The sequence below is a fragment of the Saccostrea echinata genome, unplaced genomic scaffold (genome assembly GCF_033153115.1).
Source record: "Saccostrea echinata isolate AGI-Se365-2 ecotype Australia unplaced genomic scaffold, CSIRO_AGI_Sech_v1 ptg000034l, whole genome shotgun sequence".
Taxonomy (NCBI): Eukaryota; Metazoa; Mollusca; class Bivalvia; order Ostreida; family Ostreidae; genus Saccostrea; species Saccostrea echinata.
This window is the reverse complement of record NW_026889783.1, coordinates 1,606,067-1,622,954: the sequence shown is the minus strand read 5'-3', so window position 1 is coordinate 1,622,954 and position 16,888 is coordinate 1,606,067. Positions and strand designations below refer to the sequence as shown.

The following is a 16,888-nucleotide window of genomic DNA, read 5'->3' as shown; positions in this document are numbered from 1 at the left end:
CGTACCAGAATTTAATGGACTTTCTCTAATTCGTCAAGTGGCTAAAAGACTTTCTTAACAAATTTTGCCAGTTCTTCCAACTGTACATTCCTCATTGCCCGGTCTTTTGTCTTCATTATTGATGCAATAAGGACAATCTAATGTCCACGCAAAGTATATCATGAAGACGCCATTTTTCCACAGAGAAACCAATCGTTGGTGACGTCACAGAAGCCATTCATTGTAAGCTCGTGTTCTGGTAGCAATTCTGACACCACAACATGGAACTTCTACGATAGCCATCTACCAAAGCATTGTTCGTTTATCATCATAAATTAGTAACAAACAATCTCTACTGCTGTCGAAACAAAAAAAAGCTACTTCATCTCCGACTTTATAGAAGAAAAATAGATGTAAGATAAAACGTCACAAATCAGTGTGATTTTAATTTAAGGTGAGTTTTTCTCCGGAAAAAAAAGTTATCTTTATATTGTCTGTCAAATACTTTCGTCTGGTTGTAATTATCATTGTTTGGAAACTGAAGATGTAAAATTGCTGAAATTCGACTCTTTTATGCTACAAGTAATTGATTCGATCTACAAATAATTTTCTTAGCTGGAAAAAGATTAAAATACGTAAGGAGATCAAAGGAAATTACCATAATTCTACTCCACAACCATTAGTTGTACATCATATCAGATAATAAGGTTAAAACTCGTCAAAGATTTTGTTTCAATTAAGGCAGCTTGGAATGTTTCCACGCAAACAAATACCATTCGATTCGTTCCAGGTGAGTCGGCCAATTTAGCTGTTTATTAACATTGTATAATCCACTAGTAATAAACTAAAATTCAGCACCAAACTTAAGAAACACTTCATACAAACAAGAACTTGTGTCCAAAGAGGTACACGGTATATCTACATCCGAATAAGCCGAGGAACATGCAGGCAGTTTATTACAAACTGATATCAAAGAAGTATTCATGTCAAAAGCTGGAGGCGAGCATAGTCCTGGAACAGAGACAACGCATGGAAATGAATCGTGAAATACGAAGTCATTATACAAATGTATAATATACACATGTCAAAGGGGTGTATTCTTCTTTATCATCTGTTTTACCATTGGTGGTAGATGTTCCACTAGGAGCTCTAGTTAAAAAGTACATTTTAGTGATACTTCTTAAAAGTCTCTTTACAATAATAATGAGCTTATGTGACATTATTTGAATGTCTTGTATGGTATCTTATTCGTTTAGGTAGCACTGTAAGAATATTTTGGTTTATTATACCTCTGCGTATTTTTTATGCATAAAAAATATGACGAATTAACCTGCCTTTTTTCTAAACAGTCTCTAGCGTGAAATAGCTTATTTTGCTACATTTTGTATTTTGCTTTTGATGAAATTCACTGGCAGCGTTCGATTTCCCTCGCGTTTCATCTCGATCGGAACTTTCTGTCTTTATTCAGATCGTGCTTTGCACAAATTAAGTGCTAAAAATTCGGATGGTAGCAGGTTTACTGTCCCCCTCGATAGCAACTATTTCCCAAGGCTGCGCCTCGGGAAATAGTAGCAGTCACGGGGGACAACAAACTTGCTACTGTCCTCATAGCTAGAAAACAGGTGTATATAATATTAATTCATTTTAAAAGGCACCATTAGAATGTGTATGTTAATCATTTTAATGGCACTATAAGAATGTTATGCATCTTAAATGAGTCAATAAGACTATCAGAATCCATACCCATCTCCTTCATTTATTGCGACACTGTACGAATGCTTTGGTATGTTATTGCACCGTTGCAATGAATTCGTAAGTTATTCGTTTTGGTAGCACAGGAAGAAGTTTTGGTAAATTATTAGTTTTAAGTGGCACCATAAGAATGTTATTTCATATTAATCGTTTGAAGTGGCACTTTAAGCGTACTTAAGTATATTATTGATTTTCAGTGGCACCGTAAAAATGTTTTAGTACATTATTTGTATATAAAAAGGCACTCGTAACTTATTAGTTTACGGTGGCACTATAAGAATGTTTAGTACATGTTTATGTATATTATTAGTTTCAAGTGGTACTGTTAAAATATCTTCCTATAAACATTTTAAGTGGCACCGTAAGAATGTTTCAAGTGGCACCATTATAATGTTTTCGTTGAATTATTCATTTTGATGGCACTGAGAATATGTTTTGGTATACATGTATTATCCTTAGTTTCGAGTGGCACTATTAAAATGTCTTTGTAAAGTACTTGCTATAGTTGCACCTGAAGATTGCGTTTTGATATATTATTGGTTTTAAGTAGCACATGTACTATGAGAATGTTGTGGTATATCATTGTTAGTAGCGCTTCTAAAACATTTTCTAAATTATTCGTTAAGAATGTTTTGATATACTAGTATTTTTTTTAGTGACACTATAATAAGAATGTAATCGCGTATACCATTTATTTTAGCTGATACTATAAGAATGTTTTAAATGCAAATACTTTATTTAAGAATATTTTGGTGTATACATGTATCTGTTTTAAATGCCATTATTAAAATGAGTTTGTGTACAATTCGTTTTACATGGTACTACAAGAATGTGTGTTGGAATATTTTTTGTTCGAAGTGGCGCTATAATTTTTTGGTATGTAACTGATTATTAATGGAACTATTGAAATGATACTGCAAGAATGTTTTGATATATAATACTATTACAATGTGTCCATGTATCATTCGTTTAAGCTGATACTATAAGAATGCTTTGATATATAATATTATTATACCTCTGTGAATTTTTTCTATATAAAAATATTACGAATAAACATGCTATTTTTTCCAAACAGCCCCTACCGTGGAATAGTTTTTGTGCTATTTGCCCATGGTGAAATAGTCATTAAACTATTCACCGGCAGCATTCTGTTTCCCTCGCTTTTCATCTCGGAACTCTTCTGGTTTTATACAGATTGTGATGTAACACAAGTAAAGACTGCTTCGGTATAATAAAACACTTATTTACTGACTATTCGGACAATAGCAAGTTTATCGTTCCCCTCGACAGCAACTATTTCCCTCGGCTGCGCCTCGGGAAATAGTTGCTGTCTTGGGGAACGATAAACTTGCTATTGTCCTCATAGCCAGTAAATAGGTGTATACTATTACAATGTGTCCATGTATCATTCGTTTAAGGTGATGCTATAAGAATGTTTTGATATATAATACTATTACAATGTGTTCATGTATCATTCGTTTTTGCTAATATTATAAGAATGTTTTGATATATGACACAATTACAATGTGTCCCTTTTTAGGTGATAAGAATGTTTTTGTATATGACACTATTACAACGTGTCCATGTATCATTCGTTTTAGGTGATACTTTAAGAATCTTTTGATATATGACACTATTACAATGTGTCTGTGTATAAGTTTTTTGGTGATACTATAAGAATGTTTTGATATAATGACACTATTACAATGGGTCTGTGTATCTGCTTTTAGGTATACTATAAGAATGTTTTGATATATGACACTATGTATCATTCGTTTTAGCTGATACTATAAGAATGTTTTGATATATGACACTATTACAATGTGTCCCTGTATCATTCGTTTTTGCTAATATTATAAGAATGTTTTGATATATGACACAATTACAATGTGTCCCTTTTTAGGTGATAAGAATGTTTTTGTATATGACACTATTACAATGTGTCCATGTATCATTCGTTTTAGGTGATACTTTAAGAATGTTTTGATATATGACACTATTACAATGTGTCTGTGTATAAGTTTTTAGATGATACTATAAGAAGTTTTGATTTATAACACTATTACAATGTGTCTTAGTTTTTTGGTGATACTATAAGAATGTTTTGATATAATGACACTATTACAATGTGTCTGTGTATCAGCTTTTAGGTGATACTATAAGAATGTTTTGATATATGACACTATGTATCATTCGTTTTAGCTGATACTATAAGAATGTTTTGATATATGACACTATTACAATGTGTCCCTGTATCATTCGTTTTTGCTGATACTATCGATATATGACTGGCTTTTATGTTTGCCTCAAGACGTCATGCGGCTACAAAAATTAACAGAGATGCACTTTTTACAAAACTAGATTATCTCTTCACTTTCAAAGCTTAAAGTGTAAAATATCAGTTCTTCTTAAATATTTATATTAGACAGAATTTCACTGAGAAGTTGATAGCTTTATCGTTAACAAAATAAATGCATGCTGTTACAAGTTAAGAGACCATACATTTTTGTGACATATTTACATTACTATTTATGGAAATTATGATATATGATTGACAAGCTAAGGATATGAACAAAAGAATGCATAGTAGAGTTGGCAACATGACATCAGAGGCCATACTTGAGTCCTTTATCACATCTTCTATACCTCAAACCTACTGGTCATGATGACTGCTTTTATTTCAGTTACACAACAGTTATTTTTCATAATTCATTGACAATTCTGTCGTGTATCACGTACCTTTTTTACGAAATTCCCCTATGGTTTCGAAGCTGAGCTCTAGCTGCTCTTTTGACGTAATAGAAATATTGGCATTTGTTTGTAAATGAAGAGACGACTCTTTACCCACTTTGTAAACATTCTCTCAGTGCATTACCACTAAATGCATAACACTAAGAGCGATATATTCAACTTGTCAGACTTATCCACGATGTTAACCACTTTCTTGATTTTGCAACTTCCCATTCAAAACGTTCGATTGCAAAATGCAAAAGAAACAATTGCAAGTAAAAGTATGCATAAAGAATGCATTGCATGCTCACTTCTCCTCGGTAATCCTCGAAAAGTTAGAAAAAGTTCGCTCATTATCAATTACGATCTGATGAAGGAATATTCGTGGGACTGAAAGTGGCTATAGTCTTACTCTATTGTCTCGTCGAAAGTCTAAATTTTCAGCAATTGACTTATTGTTTTTATGTTAGAGAAAAAGAAATAGTGGTTAATAAAATATTCTAAGATATTCTTGCATAAGATAGTCTTTTCTCCATACATATATAATTTTGAACTTCCTATAAAACACAAGCTCGAAACAATATATTTAGACAACCAATAACCTAAAGGCATATTAAAGTCTATATTATGAATACGCTTCTCATATATGAAGACTATTTTTAAATTCAGTGCAAGAACAAATTCAAGACGTTGGTTCCTTAAAGATTCATTACTTAATGCAGCACAGACGACTTCATCCGTCGTCTACACAATTATTAGCACAAAATGACATACTAGTAATTCTTTTAATTTTTAAAATACTTCATGTCGTAAGAATCCAGGATATTTTCCTGTTAAAATTAACACATGTGTTTACCAATTTCCGTAAGATTTTCTAAAAGTATCTAAGTATATGGGCGTGAGATCGTGAAAATCTTAATTTTTCTGGCTGATATATTAATTTGTATGGAAATTATGACATTGTACATTTTTGTCGTGAAGTTAATTTAAAGGTTTACAGTTACTCTCTGCACATTAAATGTATAGGTTAAAAGGATGTCGATTTTATCTATCAGCGTTTATCTGTGACCAGACTTTCCTGGGGTAAATTATCCCCAACTGCCCGTCAACTGCATACATTTACTCTGACTGAAACTGTCTGGGGTTCGAACTTTGGGCCATGATAACTATTTTGCAGTAATTCTCCACTGTTTATAAAATAGCACCTGATTCGTTTTTATCTTGACACCCAACTCCAAAGTTTTGCAAACAAGTATCAATATGTATCTAAGATTGTGCGATACAAACACTTGAGGCCCGGGTACGGTAGCATTTTTGGTATGTATCTATCACACCACGGGAAGCCAATGTCACCTCGAAGAACACGAAGAACGTGCAGACTTCCGACACAAGCAAGGCGAAACTCGTAACCTATATGAGGCATGTAATGTATTTAAATGCTCCAACGAACTCCTATAGACGCAAATAGGGAAACTGTAAAAAATATCCCTCAAATGGTCTTAAGCCACTATCTGAGCACACAAAAATATTAAATTAAATTATGCGTGCTTTATTCACCAAAATAATTTACCCTTGAGTTTTATGAGAGTAAATGTTATAATATGAATTATTCATAAACGAAAATGACTTGCAATCCAAATTAAATTCGTTTACACTACAAGACTATTTTTGAAGTCTATTTCTTCCTGAATTAACGGCGACCTCTAGCGGTCAAGGTATAAACATCCATCAAATACTAAGATGCATTCCGAAAATTTGATGAACTCGTTATCAAATGCTTATCTAATCTTGAAACATTTTAACCTCTATACAAGGGAATGAAAACACGTCGTCTCATTGTTTCTGGAGCACGACACAATTGCGCGATAGTGATTGAGCATCACATTTAAGTTCACGCACGGTTTGTGTTTTAGGGAACAAACTGATATGAAGTACATGACAAGCATTCTGTAGAAGCAGTTATTGCTTTAGAAGATGTTTGATGTATTTCCTAAACATGACATGCTCATACATCAGATTTTGTCGCAAAAATTACAATAAAAGAAGTGGTACCCAGAAGAAAATTAATCCTGATTCACTTAGCTGAAGACAGATGTCTATATAGCAAAGAATGTCACATAAATTGTAGCAGAGCTATTACTGCGTGTTTTATATACATTATAAAATAACATGCATTAATTATAAATGGTAGAAAAGTTAAATCCACAAGTATTATCAATGGAGATGTCTTTATCATTTTAGTCGGTGCGTTCAATTACTTGAAAGGGAATCATTGACGTTTTAATTTATGAAGCCGGTCTTCCTGTCGGTTTTGGCAGCATTTTGGACTTGTATCTTCTCATGATTTATAACAAAGGCAATTCATCTTAACCCTTATTCATTCATACTTTTTATAGATTAATATAACAATCCTAAAATAGCAGTAAGCCAGTTCTAGAAGTACTACATTGATAACACTAGTATTGATCACCTTATTACTGAGTCTGTATAGACATCACTCTATTACTCCTGCTTTGTTACAAAAGAATTAAATATGAAGGGAATGGAATACTCATATTCTCTATATAAACTACCTTTTAGAGATTTGAATACCTGCTCAAAACAACTACATGTGGGAAATTCACCAAAATGAAGCAGACCCGTGTTAATTTCACTCGAAGGTCTCATCTATACGTTCCGACAATAGAACATGATTATGAACTACCATTACACCATTCAGCTAGGGCAATCCGATAAGATTTTTTTTCCAGTATTTTTTTTTTAATTTATTTTTAACTTCATTTTCTCAAACTAATAGTATGGTAAACAAATACATTAATAATCTCCATTTTAAACATAATTAAACATTTCTATTAATCTCATTGATGGAGGGAAACATGATACGCATCCCGAATCATATCCTTCTACGGGATCATTGGATAGAATTACACAAAGACGGTCGTGTTAGGTCATTAGTGACATCCGCATGTTAAACTGACATCAAATTCTCAACAAAAGACGAGAAAATAAACCCTTCATTTAGCAAACTATCTCTAAACCATAGTTTTGATTACTGTCGCAGTCCCCTTTAAGGATAACAGATTTCAGTCTACATGTTGAGATTTTACAGCTTTATATGGGAGATTTTATTCTTATGTATATTCAATTGAAAGGCAATAAATAAAAAAAATATTTTAAAAAACCCAACTATTTTATGTGTTTATGAGTCTATAAATGGACTCTGTCATTGTCCAGTTTAAATTCCTGTCCACTAAATTAAGACAACCATGAAGGTGAATGGATAAGCTTGCTGTGACCCTTGCATCAAAGACAAACCCCTCTTGATGCAGACAATTAGCCACCAACCATCTCCTTAACATTACTGTTTTGTATTGTGTTAATATACGATTTATGCCTAATACATGTTGTTCATATACTATTAAGATCCAAATATACCTACAGCTTCCTTCCTGGATAAAATAGCACAACACAATATTTGTGTGAATTGTCATTTATTGAAAATGACAATGAATATTACAATACAATAAATGGGGAGATCCAAAAACCTTCTACAAATATATATATGTTAACACAATGCCAATCCCCGCGGGATATTTCCATCAGATGACACACATGCATTACTGGTTTGGTGTCATTCAGATTGAATGAGAGAAGTTTTTGAATGTATTAAATTTTATGAAAGCATAAACATAATAGTGAAAAAAAGCCATCAAAACTGAAATCGGATTACTGCAGATGTCCTTCGAGAACAAGATAATGGTGTCGTCTGCTGCACAGCTCGGGTGCACGATCAGAGAGCGCAGCTGTTATCTGCTGCTAGAAAGACGAGTGTCAACAGCTTGTATAAATGTGTGTACATAAGTAATCAATCCGCTGATAGCTTGTTAACTTAACGTTACAATGTTAGCTTACAATATTGTTTTACGATTTCCGTGTTTTTCTATGTACATATGACCTGTGATGAGGTCAACTATATAACACACTACTGAGGCGGATATAACACCCGAGCTGCGGTCTTCTGCAAAAACTTTGAGTTGTTTTCACTTTGTAATTTACACAAATGTAATTATTCTATATTTTTATAAGAGACATAAATATTATAAATAATTATTTTATTATTCAAAAGATTTTTTTCTTAAAATTAAATAATTTGTATTCTGTGACCTCTTATGTGTTGTCTGGATTCTAAATTTTCGTTCAGATACGGACTGGGGTTCTCTTTTTCCGTAACAGAGAAGTAAAACAACTGTACTGTTCCCTCCTTAATTTCTATCTTTGGACTCTCATTAATGACTTGATTTTTCCTCTAGGGGACGTTAATGTCTAGGAAAAAACAGCTTCATGTCCACAAAAAACTCATGTCATATTCACCAAAGTCTTAACTAACAAACACAGCTTATTATAATTACTTATTTAAATTCCACATGAATTACTCAGGTTACGAGACATTACACTGTGATGTTTACAACACACATTCTAACAACAAAATTCCAGATAACCAACTTTTACACAGAAAAAAAAGAATATCTCTAGGCTATTGGGTGATTTATCAAACTTTTCTCTCAAGTGTTAGGTAAATATCCAATTGTAATTTAAATTCCCAAGGGGGTCGAGTTCATTTTATTGAAAGAGTTTACGAATCAATTTCAATATCAGAATATTGATTGCGTAACGGAAAGCAGTTGTAAAAACATGTTCCACAACTTGATAAAAATAAATTAAACTGTAGTTTTAATTCAAATTAAGGACAGTGACAAATTGCTTCGAATCATGACCTTTTTATAAAAACATACGACAGACAATCTCGACGCCCTGAGGCGCTGGCTTGACACAATTCCTGTCATACAGTTTGCTAGATCGGTAGTGACCATTATTGAGGTTATATAGGTACTTCAAGGATCAAGCCATCTACAATATTGTAACCACGACAAATTGGAAAATACCCTGCTTATCTCTTTCTCATGGTATCTCTTTACGAACTAAATCTTTTAATACTTTTATTAAATATACGATGTGTGAAGTTTTATTATCAAACATGATGTTTGCCGAGGGAATTAGAAGACATTCGTATAATAAATCCCAATCATCCTTTCATCGGGACAGAAGCTCCTGCTTTGCAAGTGTACGTAAAATCCACCAAAAAATCATAGCGCCTAACAGACCGACATATGTAAATAAAGTATATTGTCAATGAATTGGTGCTGGCATACGCTATATGCTACAACCTTACCTGTCAGATTTGGAGTGCTTTTTGTTGCTGGTTTTAACCAGGTCCTTCAGACTGTGGGGTTCGGCAGAGATGCCCTGGGCCCTCTGTTTCCGGGGTCGGGCCGTATGCTTCAGAGACTGAGGCAGCACGGACTGATACTTGTCTAGCTGACTTCTCAGCTGCTGTATAACTTCGTCCCTTTCCTGTATTTTCTTTTGAAGGTCTTTGATTTTTTCATCCTTGCTCCGGATCAGTCCCTGGAGCTCCTGTAGACTCCCCATCTTCACGTTATTGTTATCCCTATCATGGTGAACGTGAAAGGAAGGTCCAATCACCCCACGGGGGAGCTTATCATCCTCCAACACACGAGGAGATAGGTTCCCCTTGTTAAAATTTCTATTTTCGTCTGTTTTCACACTCATCAGAATAAAACTTGTAGATAGTGGAAAAAGATATTAAATTAACAAAGCTCCGCGAAGAGGGCAGAAAGATAAATCCCAGCGTATACACAAACTGTAAATTCCTTCCACAAAATAAACTCCATCACGTAAAATATATTATAAATCTTTTTTTCCGCTGCATGTTAACGCGTACACAGCTGATCGCATCTGGCCCTCTCTGACGGAGTCAAGTTTTTTACGTTTGTCACATGACCTGTAGAGTTGTTCGTTATCAAGGGCAGGTAATATATCACCTGTATATATAGCCGCAAATTTTACCTGTATTCACGAAGCCAGGCCAGAAAATACTTGAGAGCTGATTAGATAATTACCTAGATCTCGTAGAGAAGACAGTACTTAATCGAAAACTACAAAGACCTTTTAATCTTTGATACCTTCATTTGGAATGTGTGACCAATTTCTGGAGGCGTCCAAGAAGTGTAAAGACTGTTTGCAAGAACTCTCCAATGCTTCAAACCAAACGGCAGAACTCCTTTTATGATAAAAGTTTATAATGAGACAGTTTTGTTTGTACGTAACGTATTTCAAAACTTTCCAATGATTCTTCACAGAAACACCGCCTCTATTTTTAGTCGCTGCGCTCATTAATTTCTTGAATCCTTTATCTTTAAAACATCACTGGAAAACAAATAAGCAGTGAGCTGGAATAAAACGGAAATTCATTTACACAGTTTTTAATTCATTTAAAAATCCATTAAGAAGATGGCGATCATATCCCTTCAGTTTAGTACGAAATGTTTACAATTTCTATGTTGTTACCAGAACAAGACCAGGAACAACGTTCCCTGGGGCTAGAATCTTACATAACCGGACAATTTGAATTGATTTTATGACGATCTGACAATGAAAAAACGTTAATTTTGCCATATTGCTTGTAAAAGAAGAAAAGAAGTTAAAAGCCTAAAGATTTGAAAACGAGACATTACATGTATTTTTGATGAAATAGGACCCCTTTTTCCGAAGTTACATTTATATGTTGACTCTTTTATCTCGATAAACCTAGTCAACAATATATATTAATTCAATAAGAAATGCGATAATCTGACTTCAATGGATGGGCTCTCTTTTATACGCACTATTAAATTCTAAAGATGAATTATCTTTATAGCTAATTTGATTATTTTGCGATTTTTGTTCCATCATCAATTATCTTATACTTCTAGATGAAGATGCTGTCACTTTTGCGTATTCTAAAAGATTTGTACTCAGAGAAAAAGCGGAATCAAGGCAAACATGTATTTGTAAAGAAGTGCAACAAATATTATTAATATAGACACATCAAGCTGTGTGGTGGAATTTTTTTTTTTTTTTTTTTTTTTTTTTTTTTTTTTTGAATGAAAACTGGATGTTTCTGTAGACACGAGAGGCACCTCTCTCAATATTTCTAGACTTAGGTTGTGATGTCATGGAGGGAATACCAGGCGAAGTGGATTATAAATAATTATTGTAACTATAATTAATAATTTGTTAATTAAGTGTGCGACACTTCAGACCTTTATTGAATGCAAACATTGTGAGCTTTTTTCACCACACTTTACTGACTTGTGTGAAGCAAAACTACAATATTACACTGAAACAATGTAGTAAAGTTATTTCGAAAAATAATATGTATTTTTCAAATAAATGATATTATACGGTTACATAAATTTAAGCCTTCGATTCCACGTTTCCGCAAATTGATTTTACTTTTCCTCAAAAATAAAGTTATGATTCCGCAAATATTTTTTTTTTTACGATTCTTAAAAAAAAAATGTACAACGATTCCGAAAATACGTCCTCTGGATCAATGGCACACATGCATATTTATAAGTATTTTTATTAATGAAATAACGAAGTACAACATTGATGATAAAGTATCGCATACTGATAAAAGAACACTGATATATGATTAATTATTACACTTCCATGTAAATTAGTGGAATCTGATTCGTCGAAAAATATTGTTAAAACACTATTACCGTCTGAATGATGAAACCACGCCCTCCAGCGTAGCAACAGTCAACATTGATAAAACAAAAAAAATAAAATAAAATAAATAAATAAAGATATTGACTGCGCAGAATTTATGCGCGTACGGTTCATGTATTTGTATTAATTTGTACAAAACATTCAGTATAATTAATAAATATTGCATGTAGTTGCGGGTAACATTGAAGATTAACCATTGTCTACCCAGGCGCAGGGTAACATTCATTTCACTCCTAGAAACCCAGCCAACCTCAGTGTCAATTTAAAAAAAAAAGCAGCCCACTATCTCGTTATAGAAAATTATCTCGTATTTATGAGAAGAGATCTGGTAATTACGAGAATAGATTCTTAATTTATTTATAGTATTCTTTTTTCTCTGAATACATTAAAATCTGCAGAATTTCCTTGTTTTGGATTACTGAGCTATCACATATTTAGAAAATATTCAGCTGGTACATTTTTTAGCAATCCAAACGTTTTTAAGACTTTTCATAGTTTCTGCAATCCGATTCTACACGGATATTTTTTTTCTTGTACATTTTACGAGTTAATTATTTACGTAATATTACGGGAATATTTTCTCGTTATAATGAGATATTTTCTCGTAATAACGAGATTTTTTCTTGTAATAACGACATATTTTTCCGTAATAACGAGATAATTTTCTCGTTATTAGGAGATAATTTTAAGAGAAAGTGGGTTTTATCTTCTTTTTTTTTTTTACTTGATACTACAGGCTTTCGTAGTTAACAATGGTTTTCTCGGAGTGAAAATTTTCAATGTTGGTGCTATCACCTAATTTGTGGGAAGGTAGTTTTTATTTACAATTTACATATATATGTATAATTACGCTAATTGTTATCTAAAAGAAATGTTATGCAAAAAAAAAAAAATTAATTGTTTAAGGAATTCAATAAAACGAAGGTATATTAGAATTTGTTTAAGCGGGTATTGGCAATTGTTGAATTTTTAAAATACACTCACATTAGGTAGAACATTTGAAAATCCAACTCAAACAAATAATCAGTAACTTTTAAAATATTACATCAATAACACGTATATTTTACACAGTTTTTATTTTAAAAAATAAGTTGGCATCAAGATTCTTCATAAAGCAATTGCTTTTCACATGCAGTTACTGGTATATTGAAAAATGGGGAGAGTGAAAAAGAGAAATACAATCTTTTTCATAGGTTCCAGGAAAATGTAGCTAAAAATCAATTACTGTTGTCTGTTCTGTAGGTCAGCCGAATTAGGGAGATGACTGTCTAGTCCGAGTTTACAGAGAACAGGATTTTCTGTTACTGACACACCGGAATCAAACACTCATAGAATTTGGTGAAAATAAGCACATGGTCAAAACATGGTTTTTGCTATTATTAACACTAGCCAACTTATAAATATTTTCTAATGTAGTTTCAGCAAAAGGAAGGCATATTCATACAGTTCCCATGCATTGGTTTGGAATTCTTCACTTCTTTAATATATTCATTTTGTTTGCTTGTATACAAACACAAAAAGAAAACTTTAAAAAAAACAATACAAAACAAAACTCTGAGTGAATTGATCAAAACTCAATAACATGTCAAGCGTTTAAGGTGGGTGCGCCAAATATCCATTTTGAAAATTTGGGGTTCTGGAGTGATATAAAGAAAACGTTGAATGCGGCTATTTCCAATCTTGCCACAGTATCCACGAATTGACAGTGTTTACCAAGTGCAACCTTGGAATAGAAACAGATGCGTTGTGTAGTAAATCTCCTGTGATTTGAAGCCAAAAAGATGCAAACATTATTCGATATTGCCAGACAGGAAGCGCCACCATTAGAGTATTGTAAATCATTCCAGTTGGAAGATTTACATGCTGGTAATGGTTACAATTCTTTTGGAGAAAGGTAAACTAGATTTAAGAAAATGCCTGTAATGAACCGATTTAAATGGTTTATTTATACTTGATGAACCCACATACTTGTAGGAGCTTTCACCTATATATATTTACAATAAAATAAACTGAGTGTATATTCACACCATGTTTAACTGAGTTGATTTAGCATCGAGAAACTATAAACTAAATCAAGCTTTACATAAAGAATGGAGGCGTACAAGGCGACGACAATCCCTCGCGCTGAGAAGACATTTCTAAATTCTGAAAGCTGTGAAAAGTTATACGAACTTTTCCAAAAATTGTATCGTCAATATCATCTTTTACACATTTGCTTCATTTTATTGAATAACTTACTGATAAATAATATATTTTTTCACTCATGTTTTTAAGGTAAGTGAAAAGAATAAAAACAAGAAGCCCATGGGCCACAATGCTCACCTGAGTAGCTAATGGCCCTTCTGTTCTTAATCAGCAGATATTCCTCTGTAAAATTAAGATAATATATTGTGGCTCTTACCTATCCTCAGCCCCATCCTACCCTAGTTGTCCTGATTTGAACAAACTTGTGTATAGCTTTCGGATCAGGTGAGCTAAAAAGAGCTTCACACAGGATTCGAACTCTCTTCAAAGCTACGGTTAGGCGTAAGACTGAATACGTTAACCAATATGCTACGAGTCTTCTTGTCATCGGCGTGTGTCAGTCTGCTTAAAAAAAAAAAACAAATATTTTTTTTTCCAGAAATTTTCGATCTTCATATCGAATGGGTTCAGACTCCATTTTTTTTTTACTTTATTTTATTTTTATTATTAGTATTTATTTTTTTGATTTATTTTGAAATTTGCATTTACTTTTCTGTCACTGTAACCGTTAATGTAGATTGGAGACTTGACCCACTTATATTAAAAACTCATTTTTTATGGCTCCAATAAACCCATTTTCCACTACATATATGCTTAACTGTCAACTTTAAAAAACAAATTATCAATCAACAAGTCATTCAATAAAATAAATGAATCAAATGTGTTGAAGATGACATTACTGACAATATAGTTAAAAAGAAAAAAAATTCCGTGAGAAATATAATGTCTCAGGGCGGGGGGGGGGGGGGGGGTTGTCATCGCCTTGTGCGCCCCCTCCTTTTGAAAATTTACTCCATTAATTATAGTTTTCAACCGAAAACCCTTTAGTTTATCAAATGCAAAACTTTTCGTTTTGTTTTGAGAAATTGGACTATGTGCCATACTTTTCGTATATGTATGTAACCCCCACCCCATTTTATGTCGGAGAAGCTAATGCAGTTTGACTTAATTCTGCAATTAAATATAATTTTTTCTTCTTTTCGATGAATTAATAATGAATTACTGATAACAATAATTGAATAGATCAACTAAATTAAAAGAGATCAAGGAGTCAATTTTACAAAGGCTCGATTTAATTTTTGCAAGCAATAATTCCACCTTTGTTGAGCTGAACAATTGAAATTGCGTACGCACATCAAATCTATAGGCCTATTTGCTCTCATCAATTCAACTGATCCTCTCAATAATTGAATTGAGGATATCTTCAAATAATTTTACCTTAAAAGTTGATGTTTTCTTATGATACAATGACTTATGTTTGAGTTGAAAACATAAATATAAAAACTATTTACATTTCCTCAATTTTCATGTTTTCATTTAGTCAAAAAGGGCCAAAATTAGCCAAGTTCAATGGATCAGTCTCCATGGCAACCGGGTGCACGTGTGAAATTTCTGACACCATATTTGGTAGTTTCTATCCAAGGTGCATCTGTGGTGTAAATTTCATCAAAATCGGAGAGATGCTTACAGAGAATGCATTTTAATATCTTCAATCATATAAGTTTATGTTAATTTGGCGCTCGGCTACATAAGTAAGTCGGTCTCTTAATCCCCCCCCCCCCCCCCCGAATTTTACTACTTCTGTTAAATTAGTTATGGCTACACATCTTGCACACCAAATTCAACGATCTATTCAGAGTTTTGCATTAAATAATCTTTAACCTTTTTAGGTAACATAATCATTATATTCCACTGTGAATGTAAGCCAATTTCAACTATAGTTTTAATAATAGATATGCAAGTTTTATTTGTAAGACAATATTTTCTCAAAGATTCCTGGGAGGCAAACACTATAGTTAATGAAGTCGTACATGTTAATATTGTCAATAATTATAACAATTAAGTCCTGGTTACACCTTCACAACCAAATGAATTCGACACAAATAGTTGGAATGATGTCTTGTTTTCTATTTCCTTATCATGGGAAGACAGGGGTTTCAGATTATTGAAACAAACATGAGGTAAATGTCTACATCAGTGTACAGCAAGATATATAATTTATATAAACTGGTTATGAGTTTATCAACCCATGTGGGCATTACTATTTCTTATTACACATAATTTGGCTTTAAAATGTCTACAAAATGAGGAAAGGATGTATAAACAAAGGGGAAAAAATGTAAAACTCTATTTTACAAGATCGTCCATATTTTCTACAATAGCTTGTGAAATTGTTTGCATGGTATATCACTTTGCATTATCTATAGTGGCGCTCTTCGAAAGTGCAAAAAATAAACTTAGAAGTACCAAAAATGGTGACTGAAAAAAAAGACAAAATATTCTTACTCTGTAACGCTATGATCCAATACCCTTTGACAAATAACTCGGTAGTAGGTTGTCTAAAGAATTGTGTTTATCTACGCCAAAAAATAATGGGATGATAAACACAATTACCCATAATAAAGAGAACACTGACGGTTCTTAATGTATTATGAACAACCCAAAATTCTTTCTGACCACGGATTGTGTGTGACTGTATTACTATGTTGGGAGGTGATGCCCGCAATGGAAATCTTTACACGAGCTCTGTACAAATATCACCCGC

At 33.0% G+C, this 16,888-nt stretch overlaps 2 protein-coding genes across 2 annotated transcripts in view; both read right to left on the bottom strand.

The window, feature by feature from the left end:
- Positions 1–10,290, bottom strand: part of LOC133199513 (cGMP-dependent protein kinase 1-like) — a 43,716-nt gene extending 33,426 nt beyond the window's left edge. The window contains exon 1 of the mRNA XM_061335322.1: positions 9,692–10,290. Coding sequence (XP_061191306.1) covers positions 9,692–10,092 — 401 coding nt within the window. The 5' untranslated portion in view covers positions 10,093–10,290. The remainder of the gene's footprint in view (positions 1–9,691) is intronic.
- The window catches only part of LOC133199523 (ubiquitin-conjugating enzyme E2 D2B-like), a 236,971-nt gene that overhangs the window by 165,915 nt on the left and 54,168 nt on the right, over positions 1–16,888 (bottom strand). The window lies entirely within an intron of this gene.